This window comes from Eumetopias jubatus, unplaced genomic scaffold, assembly GCF_037043125.1.
Source record: "Eumetopias jubatus isolate StellerSeaLion01/CBP00866 unplaced genomic scaffold, mEumJub1_p1.0 scaffold_14, whole genome shotgun sequence".
Taxonomy (NCBI): domain Eukaryota; kingdom Metazoa; phylum Chordata; class Mammalia; order Carnivora; family Otariidae; genus Eumetopias; species Eumetopias jubatus.
In genome coordinates, this window is record NW_028274820.1 from 100,018,574 (window position 1) to 100,036,193 (window position 17,620).

Genomic DNA, 17,620 nt, shown 5'->3' on the forward strand with positions numbered 1-17,620 from the left:
AGTGTCTATAAAGATTTACCCTTTATTATAAAACTTTCCTCATTTCAAATCTGATCTGATGGAAATAACAGCTTCTATAAGAAAAAAATGAAGAAAATCACACAAAAAGCTGGATCACTTAATTACACAAAAATATTGAATTCTTTACATTAAATAAAATCAATGCATGGGAAACTTGAAAAATGCAAATGTCAAATATGGAGGTTTAATGTCATTCATGAATAAGAATTTATACCACTCCCTAAGAATACCAAGACTTTAAGAGAAAATGTAGGCATAGGGCATAAAAGGTAATGCATAGAAGAAAAATTGTAAGTATTCTGTAAACATCAAATGCTCAACTGCGCTGTATATAAAATAAATGCACAATAAAAAAGCGACTCTAATTTTAAGTAAATCAATTTAAAAATAATATTAATATTGATGAGTATGTGACAAGATTCTTTGTACTGCTCTTTGCATGAGGAAATATTTTCAGGAAAACAGTTTGATAGTGTCTTCAGATATCTAAAAATTGCCTAGATGTTTTGGTCCAGTAATCATAAGGAAATAATGAGAAATGAATATAGGATTTAATTCCAAGGATGTACTTGGCAATATTGATTACAGTGATTACAATGTCAAAAATTGAAAAACAAAAGCTAAACATATAGAAATATGTTGATATGCATTTAAAATGTCTGAATAATTTTAATTTTATAGAAAATACTATAAATCATTAAAACTATAAAATATTATAAGTCATATCTCAATATTTTTACATTGATTATACACGCACACATAAGGGTATATGTATATAATTAAATATATGTATAGGAAAAAAAACTGGAAGGGAATAGACCAAACTATGTTTAGTGGTGGAAATGAGTGATTAATGTTGTACGTATTAATTCTTCATAATATTCTCTACTTATAATTATGTACATATATTCATGTATTGCCTGGGGAAAATAGCCCTAAATCATTTTTGAATGATTCTTAGTAAAAGATAAGGAAAAACAGGTGTTTAGGGGATAGGTATCAGAAAACAAAATGTACTTTTTAAAAATATGCACACACACACTCAGAGCAATTGAATTATATCTAAGGATGTTTACTTTCTTAAACCTTTTCCTTTTTCTTTTTTTTTTTAAGTGAAACATACAGAGCAACCTTTTAAAAGCCACTGTGCTTTATATAGGCATGACATTACTGTTTTGAAACTAGTACCTGATCCTCTGACCTCACAGAAAGATCATTACCATTTCACGGGAAAGCAGTTTACTTACAGAGCTTTATTGACTGATTGGAATTTATGACAGTCATGGAAATGCACTCACTCATACGTCCACTGTGCCTTTTTAATGCCATTACCTGAATATCAGGCATCTCTAGCTGCTACTCAGTCTTCTAGTCATTTAAAGTAATTTAGAGTAATAAAATAGAGTGTATCCTTTCACTTAGACTTATTCCGACTTTTCTTTCTCCCTCTCTGCCCCACTGCCACATGTACACAGGTGGTCATAATCACAATCCCAGTCATAGCACATTTGGCTTCATCACCAGAAGGAAAGAAAATCTGATCTAGGAAAGATATAGAAAATGTCAGGTATAGGCATCATTATCATCCTAAATGTGAAAAAAGAAAAGAGGAAATAATTCAGTGCTCTAATCAATTGTGTGTTTCTCCTATTTCTGTTACACTATTTATTCTGAAACCGTGTTGTATTTTTATAGCACTTAGTTTTACCTGGTCATGAAAAGCAGTACTTGATTAGACAAAATAGAAGATAGTATAAAACATGTAAACAGTATCCAGAGATGACCTTAGTAAACATTTTGGATTCTCACAAACTTTCACTCTCAGTTATAGTCTTGTTGCCATGGAAATCTACTTTCAAAGCTAGATTAATGCTACATACATATTTTTGCAAGTTTTTATTTTAAAATATAACTTGAGTTAATTTTCCATGCCATTAAATATTACATTGTGGTTAAAATGATTGCTTTTGGAGTCAGTGAAAACTGGAAAGTGTCATGCTGTGTTTTCTTGACCAATAATAAAAATAACAGCAACAATAAAAGACTGTTAACAGGTAACATTTAGCTAATGTTCAGTATATGCCAAGAAGTTGGTTAAGTTCTTTGCATGCGCTAATTACTTTAATCATCATAGCAACCTTGTAAAGCTGGTATCCTGATTTTCTCCATTTTCTATATGAGGCAGCATAGGCACAGAGAAGCTGCCAGCTTGCCTAGGATCATAGGGCAAGCCAGTGGGGAAGCCAGCATGAGAAACCAGGCACTGGGCTCCAGAGCCATGGGGCACCGACTTTGTAAGAACATATCAAATTTATCAGAATTCATGGCAAAAAAAAAAAACAAACTCATATTCTTCTTTCTTTTTAAAGGAGGTGTTTTCCATCTCTTAATACCTTTTATGTATTTTGAATATCAACTGTTGTTAAGTATAGTTACATGCTGGTTCCCCCACGCTAGCGTCCCTGGGCAGGACTTGAGTGGTGTACCAGCCTGTGGCTGTGATGGAAGGTAGGCTGCTACACAGAGTAGCTGTGGTGTCACTGCTTCATTTCTGTTCATTCCATGACTCAGGAAGCAACCAGCTTGGCCCCATCTATGGCCACACATCCATGATGACTGGAAGTCTGCTGGATGACCACCACTGGCACTCTGTGGTCATTGAGCGCCAGGGCCGGAGCATTAACCTCACCCTGGACAGGGGCGTGCAGCACTTCCGCACCAATGGAGAGTTCGACTACCTGGACCTGGACTATGAGGTGAGCTGGAGGATGCATCCATTGTGCTCCATCTTGAGTGGCTGCCTCAGTCTCCTACTGCATCTTTGTGTTCTTGTCAGTCACATACCCACGTGTTCCATTCATTTTATTCCCCAAGGAAAAATAATCTTTCAACTTCAGTGCCTAATATATTAATACTGTCATTTTATTCATTTCTAAATTTGTAATTATGAGCATTTGAAATATTTTAAAAATCTTGGTACCAAAGTAATAATTTAAAGGGAACAGACCATTTATCATGTCATCAGGGCAATTTAGTAAGTCCAGAACAAATATAAGTTGTAATCTTTGCATTGGTAATTAATTATGATATAAATCACCTATTATTCTTGAGGATAGACAATATACTATAAACACAGGATTGCTTAATATTTATTACAAAATATTGACTAAGAAATCCTGAGTTCTGATTTATATTAAGTCATTTATGACTTCATGACTGTAGATAGTTCTTTTGTCAGGTTCTATTTTCTCAGATATAATTATCACAGAAGAAACAAAATATAGACTATTTTAAGAGGTTGTCCATAAATAGGACATATTTTATCCTCTAAGTGATCAAAGATCAAAAAAATAATCATATTGGTCCCGTAAAAACTGTATATTCCCATATTATACAGGTACGCTGAAATTTCAGGTTTTTTAATAAATTATTTAGAGAGCGGTTCAACCTTAAAATGCCCACCAAAAATGTTAATCCTATATAGAGATAAGAGTTCTGTAAGATGTTCATCACAGTGTTATAATTCCAAGAGAAAAATAAATAGGGTGAAATATTATTCAGCAAAGAGTTTCCAAACTTTCTTACTTCATGGAGCCCTCAGTGTGTTATTAATTTTTCCACAGCTGTCCTAGACCATTCTATATTAGTTAGAGCCAGACAACTTAATGTTTATGTCCTAACAACTCACTAGCCATTTGAAAAAAATAATACAGATAAAATAAATGAAAAAAATTTATTTAATTCTTAAAACAACAATGATTACTTGCTAATGGGATGAGTGTCCCTGCATGGTACAACTCCTCAGATTTTGGAATCGGATTTGACTGCCATCTTCATCTTCTGTTCCACTTTTACTTTCATGTGACACTGTTTTTATGAGAGAAATGATAAAAAACCCACCTTCACTAGGACAGGAAATCATCAAAAGCAGGGTAGCAGGATGTTGGAATGGTGAACTAGCTCAAGCTAGTGTTTCACATAATGCCCAGAACATGTCAAATATTGCTGTGTATCCTTTAAAAATAGAAGGTGTATGGTGGCTGTGACCCTATGAGTTTTCTGTGCCAACTCTGTGTGCCTTGTCCCCAGTTTTGAAATTGTATATATATATACACACATATATATGTTAATCAGTATCTATATATAAATTTTTAAAAAAATGTGAAATATGCCCACCATAAGATAATTTACAACTGTGTTATTTTCTTTTATATATTTGAATAGTGTCTAAATTTTCTATGAGATGAATATATTACATATGTTCCTAAATAGGAACTTAAAATAGATTATGCTGTATAAACCCCGATATTGAGACTTTATTAATGTTAAAATAAATTTAAGATTATCAGAAAATAACTGTACCCCCCAGAAAACATCTCCTTAAAGCAAAATGATTGTTGCAAGGGAAAGAATATGAAAATCTCAGAAGTTTTATTTTTTCTAAATTAGTACATTTCTTGGCTTAGGTGGCTTATCTCCCACTGTATGAGAGAACGTAAAGATGAATTATTCATCCTCCATTAATAAGCTCTGAAGTACCGTAGAGGAGATGAGAGATCCTGGAACATTAGCAATGGGCAAACACAGTTCCATTTTTCAAAAAGCAGAATTAAAAATTTGGGGTCATAGACTGTATTGAGTTTGTGATGAAATTCATGAATATTCATGCACACAGGGTCAGCAGTTTCAGGCACACTTTGAAGCCCATGAATATACATACCATCTTTGAGAACCTCAGCTATAGATGACAACACCTGAGACATATTAGAGAGAGACACTAGGAAGAAATTCACATTTATTGATAAAGAATCCTGAGTCCGTTGAGTTGAGTCTCTCAGTGTTTTCACATATACCTCTTTGACTCATCCATATAGTAACTAGACTCAGACCCCAAAGGAGGCTTGTTATGAATAACTGAAGACATTCCTACCACTCAGGACATTCCAAGGGTTTTAGGAGCTTTGTGCCTGGAACTGGGAACAAATACCAAATATATTTATTATACCACATCATGATAGGGTATTCCCATCATATATAGATAAAATGAATATAATCTCAAGAATATACATAATAATAAAAATATAAAGATGAGTTCCTAGTAGCTACTATTTGTTTCATGTAATTTAAAACTATATAATTTAATTTTTAACAATGGCTCTGTTGAATAGTCAGTTCTCATGAGCTAGTATGAGCAGATTCAGCACACTATAGGGGTAAATTAATACCTGTCACTGTTCCCAGAGATGTACATCATGAAAGAAGCAGTAGAAAACAAGTTTGCTCCATTGAGGTAACTCAGTGTGGGCATTTTTTGTGGAAGGTGGCTTAAGAGTTCACCTTATCACCTCCTGGAGCCCAATTACTGCAAAGCTGCCAAACGCCATGGGCAGGCAAGCTACTAGCTGCATGGTGCCCTGAGAAGTGTACAAAGGTAAACAGATACATATCCTTCTTCTCAACCAAAGGGCAGGACCACACACTGATGTTTGGCCTGGCTTCTCTCTTTTCTTCAGCTAAATTCCAGGATAGTAGACCCTGTGGATGTTACGCCATTGCCTTTGCAATACATTTCTGCTTGGGAGGGGGAAGAATGAATGCCCCTTGATAGTTGTAGAACTAGGCTAGGATTTTAGAGAAAAACCAGCTAGGATTTTGTAGAGAATTAATTGCATGGCTCAAGCTGGAACAAAAGTCCTGGGTTGAGTCCCTTTTTGCTCCTTACTGGTTGTGTGACAGTGGACACATCATAGTCCCCCTTTGGAAAATTAATGTAATAGCACATTTGTCATAGCATTATTATATGAGGAGGCAATAGGAAGTAATAGAAATCACTATATGTATCAGTTCCATATTAATCAGTTATGATTAATTAGACTGCATGTAACAGATGCTTGTTTATTTTCCTCCATATAAAAGGTAATTGTAGGCAGGGAGCCCTGGGCTCAAGTGGCAGCATCGTGGTTAGTAGGACTCCAGTCTCCCTTTACCTTGCTGCTATTCCAGCCCCACTGCGAATCATCCAAGATGACTGTTCACATTCTGTTTTGCATTCCAGTGGGAAGGAAGAGTAAAGAAGGTTGTGCTCCCTTCCCCTTTTATAGTTTTTGGAGTCACACAGTCTTTCTAAGACCAAAACTTGATTCAGAGAGGTTGGTAAATGCCATATATTGGCTGGAGTGTGCACAGCTGAAAAGCATTCTTGTTTTCCTAAAGAAGGTAGGGAGAAAGGACACTTAGAAGTATCTAGCCATCTCTGCCACATTTTGTAAACTCTTGGTAGCTAACAAAATGGTCAATGTGGTTATTTTGTTTAAGGGTCAGGGTTATTGAATGAACTATTATCATTAATAAGCCAGTCATATGAGTTATATGATTATCTGATGAATAATCTAACAATTGCAACATTTTTTTTTACTTTCTGAATAATTATAATATCAAAATATTTTGTGGTCCAGGCACTTCATTTTACTGATGAGAATACGTAATCAGAAGAAGTGGCAACCTAGTGTCATAAGATTAGTTACATTAGGAATTGGGATTTGAACCCATATCTCTTAGTTGTACAGAAATCTGGTAAATTGAGCTTGTGTTGCTTCACTAGGGCACCTCTGAGGATGACATAGGACATGTGCTGAGGTTTGCTGAAAGCAGAGAAACCATAGGAGTATTTAATCATCATCCTAACAGCACGTGGAAAAAGAATGAGACAATATGTTTAAACTGGTATTTAGTAATAATGGTCAAACTGTGATGCTGCCTGTTGTTAAGCATAGATTTTTATTACCATCAACTGGGAAAGAATTGGTAAAATAAACTGTAGACAGGAAATATAACACTCCACATAATTATCAGTAATTCTTACCTTTGGTATTAGGTATACTTGCTTAGTTCCTAATAAGTTCATTTTAGTGCCACTTGAAAATATTTTCCTAATAATTCTTCTATTTTAGATTACTGTATAATTTTCCTTTTGTCATTTCTTAATTCTTTTCTATATATTCTCAGTTTTCCCTTCTTTCATATATACTCTATATGGTAAATGATACATATTCAACTAACCATTATTAACAAATTTTAAGTGAGATCTTTTATTTTTTTATATTGCTTCATAAACTATCATTAATTTGTGCTTTGTTTTCTGCAAAAACTAAGCATCTAAAATGCCATGACACTAAATAAAAGAACATAAATTGTTAATGGCCTCCTAGAACACAAAGATCTGTGCCTTATGTTTCAAATATGAAACTCCTTACTGGTTGGAGTCTTAAAATGTCTCAAAAATGTCTCAACTATTGCTTTCATTTTCAAAGCTTTATCGAAGTTGATAATGGTAACATTGAATAATAATTAGAAGAGAAATAACACCTCGATTATATATCTTGGTATTGCAGCTCTGGTTAGTATTTAGATTTATTTACCACTAATTCACTATTAGCAGTAAATGTCATTATGGCAATAGGTATATTAAGTATAATTTTGTATTATAGGAAATTGACACTTTAGTACCGTAATTTGGCCAAAGATATAAGGAAAAAGACATACTCTCTTTTTATAGGTGGTAGTAGCCAGAGAATCACAGTAAAGGGCATCCACCTTATTCTTTTTTTTTTAAATTTTTTTATTGTTAATGTTAATCACCATACATACATTACATCATTAGTTTTTGATGTAGTGTTCCATGATTCGTTGTTTGTGCATAACACCCACTGGTCCACGCAGAATGTGCCCTCTTTAATACCCATCACCAGGCTAACCTATCCCCCCACCCCCCTGCCCTCTAGAACCCTTAGTTTGTTTTTCAGAGTCCATTGTCTCTAATGGTTCATCTACCCCTCCGACTTACTCCCCTTCATTCTTCCCCTCCTGCTATCTTCTTCTTTTTTTTTTTCTTAACATATATTGCATTATTTGTTTCAGAAGTACAGATCTGTGATTCAACAGTCTTGCACAATTCACAGCGCTCACCATAGCACATACCCTCCCCAATGTCTATCACCCAGCCACCCAATCCCTCCCACCCCCCACCAGCATCCACCTTACTCTTTAGGATTCAGAAGACCTATAATATCTCTAAGCCTATAGTGCTAAAATAACAGCCCCCATCTCCTAATGTGTTCTTCATATATATAGTAATGAGACTTTTTGAACTATTTTCTGCATTAAAAATAAGTCTAGTGAATATTTGACTTTAATGGTCATTTAGATTAAAGTAAGTCTACATAGTACATAGGGTTTATCATTGTATTACATTAGTACTGGTTACCTCATGATGACTAGAAGCATTTATTAGTAGTATGTCTTTGAATGATAAACATAAAAATGTGTTTTTAATATTAATAAAAAGGTTGCTATATAAAATCTTTTAAAACATTTCAGGAAAATTTATAAAATGTCTTTGAGTGGCTACAAGAGATTATTGCTATTTTTTGTTAAAGTTACAATCTGATCCCCATAATTAATAATACTGTTATGTACTTCCATAACATAATTTAATATGCAACAGATTTTGGAGGCAGAAAAAAATGTCTGTATATTCCGGGAGAGATCTGCAGACCTTGGTTGTATAACTGACCTTGGTTGTATTAATAGTTTTGCCTAATTTATTGTGAATATTTTTTTAAGATGAATACAGTGTGAATGTTACATTTTTTTTCTTTTCTCAAAGATAACCTTCGGAGGCATACCTTTCTCTGGGAAGCCAAGTTCCAGCAGTAGAAAGAACTTCAAAGGCTGCATGGAAAGCATTAATTATAATGGTATCAACATAACTGATCTTGCGAGAAGGAAGAAACTAGAGCCCTCAAATGTGGTAAGATTGTTCACTCCAAAATAGTGGTTCATAGAAAAATCAAAGAAGTTTTGTTATTTTCTGGAGTATTGAACAACAACGACATCGTCACAGCATTTTGCTATCATGCTTGTGTTGGGCTCAGCAGTGTAAGACTAACTACAGAATTACCTAAAGAAAGTGTAGATGGTGGATGTACTTTGAGAATAAATAATGGTTTTTGAGTTAAATTAGCCTGCAGTAGATAGTAAGTTTAACTTAGATGGGGCACAGTATTTTGACCCAGTGTTTCTGAATTCCCCATATCAAAGGGACATACCTCAGGCATTCCTCAGTGTGTGCTTCGTCCTGGCAGTTCAGCAGCCCGTAAATGTTTCCAGATGTCTTATCATATATGAATCTCCATTTCTTGTTTATGATTTAATTCAGTGTTTTAAAAGTGTTACATCCAGGAACTTTGCTATATTCATTTCCATGTTTCCAAAGATAATTGATCCAGGTAAGTAAGTAAATACACTTTTTGTGAAAGCTCTAAACATACTAAGTATAGGCAGTTATATAAGGTTTGACTGCCACTGGCTGGTGAAAGCTGTGACGTAGAACCTAATAGTGATCTTCTTCCAGCTCTGCTGTGAGTCCTTTCCAGCTTTAACTACTTTAAGGAGGAGAGCAAAAATTGAAGAACGCGCTAGCATACCTGGCTCCCCATGACACTGTTTAGGATCACTGAAAGATAGCAACTGAAAAGTCTAGTGTGTGTTCCCTATGGGTCTGCAAAAACAGGAGTTAACTTCAACCTACAAGTGTTAGTTGGAAGAGTCTGGGGTTCAAGACCCACATTTATGACAGCCACTGACAGTAAATAATGTTACGAGAGCTTGCACTGTATTCCAAAAGAGCTCTGATGGTCTCTTGGCCCACATTTGAGCCTAAGGGTTTTTCACAAAATGATTGGATAAATAGAAATCCCCTCATGAATAAACTGGAGTTCAGGTTGGGTGTGAAAATTATTATGGCATAAAATAATTTAATGTGCATTTTTTCTTTATTTTTCTTCAAAATAAGGAATTTCTACTGAGTAAAAAGTTGAACTTTGAAATTATCTCATAAGTATTGACTATAGAGACAAATAGTGATAGTTCTATTTATAGGCAGCAGGCACTGTGCTAGGAATGTTACTTTTATGACAATCTGAGAATAGTACTACAACATGAGTAGAGATGTTATCATACACATTTTGTAGATGCCAATAAACAAAACAAAACAAAACAAAAAAACCAACCCTGAGACTTTGCCTGGAAAAATAACTTTCCAAGATGATTGAATGTGAGTGGGTTCACAGTATATGACCCCCGAGGTCATGGTCTCCTTACATGCTGTGTTACTTCTTACACAGAATAGTATTAATACATACACTCTCTTAAGCTTTGGATAAAATGGCACCAGGGTCCTTTTGTTTTCTCAGAAATCATTGCTTAAGATAAAAAGATACAGAATCCAAATCATCAGAATATTTTTTGCACCTTTAAGAAGAAATAAAATGTTATTTCTGCCCAGACCTCCCGGTTGGTCCTGATATGCATTCGTTAGGAACCTAAATTATAAAGAATTTTACTACGGAGATTCATTCCCAGAACAACCTTAACTACAAAATATATTGTAGTTATAAATGCTATTTTAACTTGAATAACAAAGATATTTAGTAAAGCATAAATTATCTATAATTATGTTTGTTGAAATAAAGTGAGCAGACATGGGATAAACTTTTAAACAAAAATATATGTACATATTAAAATTTTCGGCAGGATAGAGAAAAGTAGGACACTTTGTAGGCAACTCTGCAAGGACGGGTCCTTAGGAAGGAGACTTGCTTTCAAAGACGTCAGGTGCTGGTATTTCAGTGAAATGGACTCCACACATCCTGCGTTCATCTCCATGCACACACCCATTCCCTAGTGTTGGGTCACAGCCTCCTGGACAGCCTCCTGGGTGTAATCGCACCCAGCCCCTGGTTGCAGAGGGCAGGGGGAGAGAGAAGAGACAGACCACCCCACGTTGGCAGGTGGCAGGTTTAATAAGCAAGGGAACTTAGGTCTTGTCTTGGGAAGCCACAAGAGGAGTACCCCTCTGCACCTGCCTGCCAAGTCTTAAAAGTTTATTTAGAGGTCTTACCTGGATTTAGTTATGGATACAGGAGGCCTTAACCAGTTCAGTACCCACGTTGGATAGCCTCAACACCACATCTCTATCTTAAAACTGTATCCTTGGAGTGGGGAACACACATTCTGAGGACAGCGAAGTCTCCAATTGTCCGAGTCCTGCTCATGGATTAACTGGCAGTCACAAGTCTTCTTGATGACTTCCTCCAATACCTCATTATTCATTGACTTCTGAGTCAGCACCTTTACTCAGAAAGGACCTTTAATTTTGTTGGGAGATATTCCCCACAACATGGGTATGTGGTCAGTTACAACATCTCAATTATTAGGCAAAGGCATTTCTTTTCATCAGTAAAAGTAAGCAGTTAAAAATAATTATCTGTGAAGCTACAGTGTAAATTTAGTTTGAATATTAATTCAGAGGGACAGCCTGCCTTAGATGTAATGGTTAATGTGCTGAAATGGAAGAACAATCCGTCTAAACCTAGATATCGTGGTGTTGTGTTGTTGTGAAATAAATAAGTAATTGAAGGACCAGATGAAAATGCCAACAAATTATATTCCTCAGAATATTATGGTGGGATAAAAGAAGTGGGAAGCAAAAGTAGATTCTCAGACCTTTAAAAGGAAGGTACTTACACACAGGAATACAACATTTAGCATGTCTGAATGGTAAATGAAATTGTTTTTTGGTACAAAATAGAGGGAGAGTGAGAAGAAAGAAGAAAGGAATAGGCTTCAATTATCACAAATTTGTTTTTATTTTGTACACTCATACTACTGTTCTCAGAAGCATTAATTCATTATAATGTATGCACACTTTATAGGAATTTAATATAACAATAATCTGAAATAATCACAATTATGCTGATCTATATAGTTAATATTAATTCATATATATTAGGTATAGGGATAAAAACCAAGAATATTTGTCCCATAATATCAATAAATAACAACCAAATGACCATAGTTCCCAATGAGACTAGTCATATATGAATGAACACTTGACATAGGCCATCCAGAAGAGGACGGTGGCGTCTCCTCCTTGGCTGAGGCATCATCAGTAATGGCGGAGGGGAGCAGCAGCTTTCTGCCGTCTTTAGAAAGTCCAGTGGTTCTCACTCATGTGCACCACACAGGGACACATCCCATCCCATCAGGCTTGTCAGTCTGTCGATTCCATGATAGATGGTTCTTGTTAATTCCTCTTCTTGACGGCCAGCTGCTGAGCCCTGTTAGACACACACTCCAAGTAGAGTGATGCCGAGGTATCCGGGTGCTGAATCCAAATCATGCTGCTGCGTGTGAGAGTTTGGCACAAGCTCAAGCTCTGCACTGACATCTACAGACTGTAGCTTTGTTTCCATTTGTCTCAAAGTGTGCCCTTTTGTTTTCCAGGGAAATTTGAGTTTCTCGTGTGTGGAGCCCTACACAGTGCCTGTCTTTTTCAATGCTACCAGTTACCTGGAGGTGCCAGGACGGCCTAACCAGGACCTGTTTTCAGTCAGTTTCCAGTTCAGGACTTGGAACCCAAACGGTCTCCTGCTTTTCAGTCAGTTTGCAGATAATTTGGGCAATGTGGAGATTGACCTCACTGAAAGCAAAGTTGGTGTTCACATCAACGTCACACAGACCAAGATGAGCCAAATAGATATCTCCTCAGGTTAGTGCAATTGGTTTGCTGTTTGCTCCTGAAACTGCTGTTGTGATTTCCACAGCTATCGTTGCTTTTGTTTTGTTGGTGTTGTGTGCTCGTAGTTGTGTTTGGATTCAGACTTGGTGAGATTCTTACTTGGCTGCCCAGAGTACTGACTGAATAAGAGAACCTTGGAAACTGGCTCAGAGGGTGAGGGGTGGGTGAGGAGGAAATTTAGTTGAGTCAGAGTACCAAGACCTTCTCTTGCTTATACATACTAGTTCACATTAATAGGGCAATGGACATTACTCTAAGTGGAGATTTTATGTTTACAGAGAATGTCGGTTTTACTGACGTAAGAGTGCCTGGTACTGTTTGACTTTATGGACATTCAAATACATTTTACTATTAGTAGCAAGTATATATTAATTTATTCGTGACTTTAAAGGTATGTGCAACTGTTTGCATCAAAACCTCAAAGTGATCTTGGTAAATTTATGCAGATTTTCAAGAAAAACTACAAGGGGTGAGTACAAAGAGGAATGACAAAATGTATGTATCAACTGAGGGAAGACTGACTGTCTTGGCTTAGCGGGTAATTTTTTAAAATTGACCTCACAGTGGTATGATAAACTGAGGCTTGGGTAATATTGTTGTTAATTGAACAAACTTAGCAATCTTGGCATATTCTTTGATTAATATGGTACAAAGAAAGCTGAGATCTTGTAAACAAAGGAAAAGTCATGATAGTGGACTCTTAAATAGTAAAAGTTTTCATCAAATTTCTCTAGATGTTTCTTGCAGTAGATGTTTTTATTTTGTGAAGAACTGCTTAGAAATAGAAGACAGAGAAAATTAACATTGACTGAGCAGCTTGTACAAATGTACCAAATACTGAGAGAGGAAGTTCATGACAAAATGCTCCACTGCATGACTGTTCGCTCTGATGTCGAAATATTGCGTGTTCACTCGTGACACCATATGTATACACCTGACGAGGTTTCGAACATATTATATTGTCTGTGTCCAGGTCATTTCCCTGTGGGCTGTCAGGTCTTTGAGGGCAGAGGCTATGCCTGTTCTTCTATTCTAGCGTATAGAATAGCACCTGTTACATTAGAGGTGCTCTGGGAGTGTTTGTGGAGTTAACACTGCGGCCCTTTAAACTAGTGTTCACTAACAGAATATTTCCTGCTGAAGGATATGCGTCCTTTCATAAAATAGGTGTTGTGTTTCTGTAGAGCATGGCCATATAGACTATTACAGAGAAGGATTCAAGGAAGATATAGGGACCATTATACCAGAGGTGTGTCTGAATTACTGAAGTCAAAAGCCATTGTGAAATACCTAGATATTTACTTTTTCTGTTTTTGCTTCGTTAGTTTTGCTTTCCCCTGAATGTTTGGAGTCCAAATGATTGATCAACCATATTTTATTACTACTTCCCCGTATAAATTCACCTTGAGAGATTTAGAGCAAATAAAAAATACCTGGAGAGACCAGAAAAACACATAAAACAAACACACATACAAATATTTGCCACAGTTGAAAAACATCCCATTAGATTTTATTATGATTAATGATTCTTTTCTAATGACTAAAAACATAAAAATATAAGTATGAAGGCCCCCCTCCCTCTTGACATTCTCTGAACAAACCCAAATTCCTGGTGGTTTTCCATGTAACAGGAACCATTATAATGGAAATAATAGGATCTTAAATATCGAGATCAATAAACATTTCCTAGTTTAATTTGGTCTAATTTAAGACTCTAAGATACTTTCATCTAATTTAAACTGTGTTTATGAAAAAATAAAAGGAAGAAAGAAGAAAGGAATCCAATATACAAGACTAATTTACCTTAATAGATTTGCTTAAATATGATAAAATTGGACTTGAGAAATTTTTGTTAATTTAGCCAAGAATCTGTGCAAATTAAGGGAAACGGATAGGAAATTTCAACATGTCGGTAACCTTGATCTTACATATCCCAGTGAAAATACGTTACTGTTCCAAATATTTATTTTTCTTATACACAGAGTGGAAACCACAATCTTATCAGTTATCATTGCTCAAGTTTCAGAAAGATTTGTAAGTAAATATAGATGCACATACATTTTTAAAAAGTTATATCTTATACTCATTTAAACTGTGTTTATTAAAAAATAAAGGAAAGAAAGAACAAAGGAATCCTATATATGACTACATTCATTCATCCATCCTATAAATACAAATGAAGTCCATAGAAGGCAGTTTTCATCTGTATTTAAAGTACTTTACCAAATTCAATTAAAGGTATGAGTAACTTAGTGTAAGTAGCAACCCTGAGAAAATAATTTAGAAAGATAAGTTAACCGAGGGCACTAATGTTTGCTTTAACGAAGGGAAATAGTTCTGCATTATGTCTATCTTCTTCTTCTTTTTTGTTTATTATTTTTTATAATAAATGCCACAGAAAGTGAGGAAGGTAACAATTGTCTCTCCATTGTCTGTGAAGAGATGTAAACTTTCCAATTCAGAAAACTTTGAAGGAACATTTGCTTTTACAATAGAAACATTTTTTTGGCTCTCATTCTTTTTGTTTTTTAAGATTTTATTTATTTATTTGAGAGAGAGCAAAAGAGAGATCACAGAGGGAGAGGGGGAAGCAGACTCCCCGCTGAGCAGGGAGCCAGATGTGGGACTCCATCCCAGGACCCTGGGATCATGACCTGAGCCGAAGGCAGACGCTTCACTGACTGAACCACCCAGGCACCCCTGCCTCTCAGATTCTTCAGAGAGGAAAAAATCAAAGGAAATAATTACATGTTTAGCATGCTTTGTTATATGTTATTTGACCTGGAGTATAAACACCACTGATTTATAAATCACTGAATTGTTGAACAAACATCTCAGCTTTAGCACCTTTTTGTGAATGCAAGTGTGGGTGCTCTTCTCAAAGACCAAGTCCTTCATGTCTACCTTATTCTTATCAGCAGCATAAGCATTGAAGTATGTCAGTCCTTTTTTTATTTTATTTTTAAAAATAGCTTCATTGTGAAAATGTAGAAGATACATAAAATTTAGAAAACAAAAGCAGTCACTGCTAGGACTTCTGTGTGCACACACACGCATACAAAACACTGTGCGGCAGTGGACTGAGACAAAAACACTGTGCGGCAGTGGACTGAGACAAAAACACTGTGCGGCAGTGGGTCGAGACAAAACCGCTGTGCGGCAGTGGGTCGAGACAAAACCGCTGTGCGGCAGTGGGTCGAGACAAAACCGCTGTGTGGCAGTGGATCGAGACAAAAACCGCTGTGCGGCAGTCGGTCGAGACAAAACCGCTATGCAACAGTCGGTCGAGATGTCATTATACAGACACTCAGGTACTGTCTGTTAGTACATACTTGTAACTCAGTTTTATTTTTAAAATGTGAATAAGTTCTGTGGTCCAAGATGAAGCTAATTCAAGTGGTTCAAAGCCTTTTTATTCTGTCTTGGACAACATTGTTCTTTGATGATAAAGTCAAACTAAATCCTGTAAGTTAGTATTCAATATATTTTTCACCCTCCTTGTATTTTTCCCTCTACGTTCTGATTGATTTCAGGTCTCATTAGTCTTGACACTGGACTCAACTTGTAAAATTCAGTCAAACTGAGTAACCTTGACTTTGCAGAGCGGGTTATCTTTCTATGAAAATATTTTCCAAGTTGCAACATCAACTTTTATAAAACATTCCATTATATTTATTTCTATTTAGAACTGTACTTAGTGTGTGGGGAATACAGATTTATGCTTTTCCCTTGGCTCGGAGTAGGTAATAAAAGGGGGGAAAAGTGCTAAAATGAACAGATGGGTAACATGTGTTCATTGAGCATACTGTTTAACATTCATATCAGAACCCTGGAGAAGGTGGGCCTAGAACTGTGTTTTTAAAATTACTTAGGGTGTTTGAAATTTGTTTTTCCAGCTTTTTTGAGGTAGTATTAACAAATTTAAATTATATATATTTACATGTTGTACAGGTTGTGCAATGTGATTTTTTAAAGTGTATGATAATATATATATATACATTGTGAAATAATTACCACAATCAAGTTAATTAATGCATCTGTTACCTCACACTTACTTTTGTGTATATGTGTGTGTTTGTATGCACATACACAGTGAGAACCCTTAAGATCTATTCTCTTAGCAAATTTCAGGTATACAGTGCAGTATTATTAAATATAATTACCATGCTATACGTTGGATTCCTTGGAACTTTTTCATCTCATACTGAAAGTTTGTACCTTTTGACCAACATTTTCCCATTTCCCCCACTCTCCAGCCTTTGGCAACCATCATTCTACTCTCTGGTTCAATGAATTTTACTTTTTTTAGATTTTACATAAAAGTGAGATCATACAGTATCTGCTGTTGTGTATCTGGCTTCTGTCACTTAGCATAACATCCTCCAGAGTCAAATGATTTTGATAAAAACACAGAAAACATAAGGAAACATATTATATCGCACTCAATACCTACTGAAACTTACTTTGCTGCTTTAGATGCACTCTTACTTTATGTTTTTTTTCTTTTTTTCCATTAAATTTTTCATAACCCATCAAACGATTTTATGACCTAAAAACATGTTGTGACCTACAGTTTGGAAAACATTGACCTACAGATCTGTCTTCTCATTTGAAGAGTTGGAATTTTTTAAAGTTCCAGTTGCTTGGAGGTATTTACACCATCAGTCCGTTTTGGAAAACTAAATGTATCTTCCAGGAACAATACTGCAATATTATAAAGGTAGTAAAAAAGTATGCATGTGTATTGCTGTCTGATGTATAGTCAAAAAAAAAAAAACTACCCATCTTTTAAAATAAGGTTTTTATTGCAAAATTCCTCAATTTTATGTCACTAAATTATGCACAGATGTTTACAATAATACTCTAATGTTGTAGTCTACCCATATTAATAAGGTCATAAAATGTTTGACTCAGCATTTATATAGTGGAAGGGAAGTGATTTCTATTAATGATCTTTCT

General features: G+C 35.5%; 1 protein-coding gene across 1 annotated transcript in view; it reads left to right on the forward strand.

Annotated features, from left to right (window-relative positions):
- The window catches only part of CNTNAP2 (contactin associated protein 2), a 1,403,550-nt gene that overhangs the window by 333,602 nt on the left and 1,052,328 nt on the right, over window positions 1-17,620 (forward strand). The window contains exons 6-8 of the mRNA XM_088018399.1: window positions 2,593-2,777; window positions 8,687-8,830; window positions 12,367-12,631. Of these exons, the coding sequence (XP_087874525.1) occupies window positions 2,593-2,777; window positions 8,687-8,830; window positions 12,367-12,631 (594 nt within the window). The remainder of the gene's footprint in view (window positions 1-2,592; window positions 2,778-8,686; window positions 8,831-12,366; window positions 12,632-17,620) is intronic.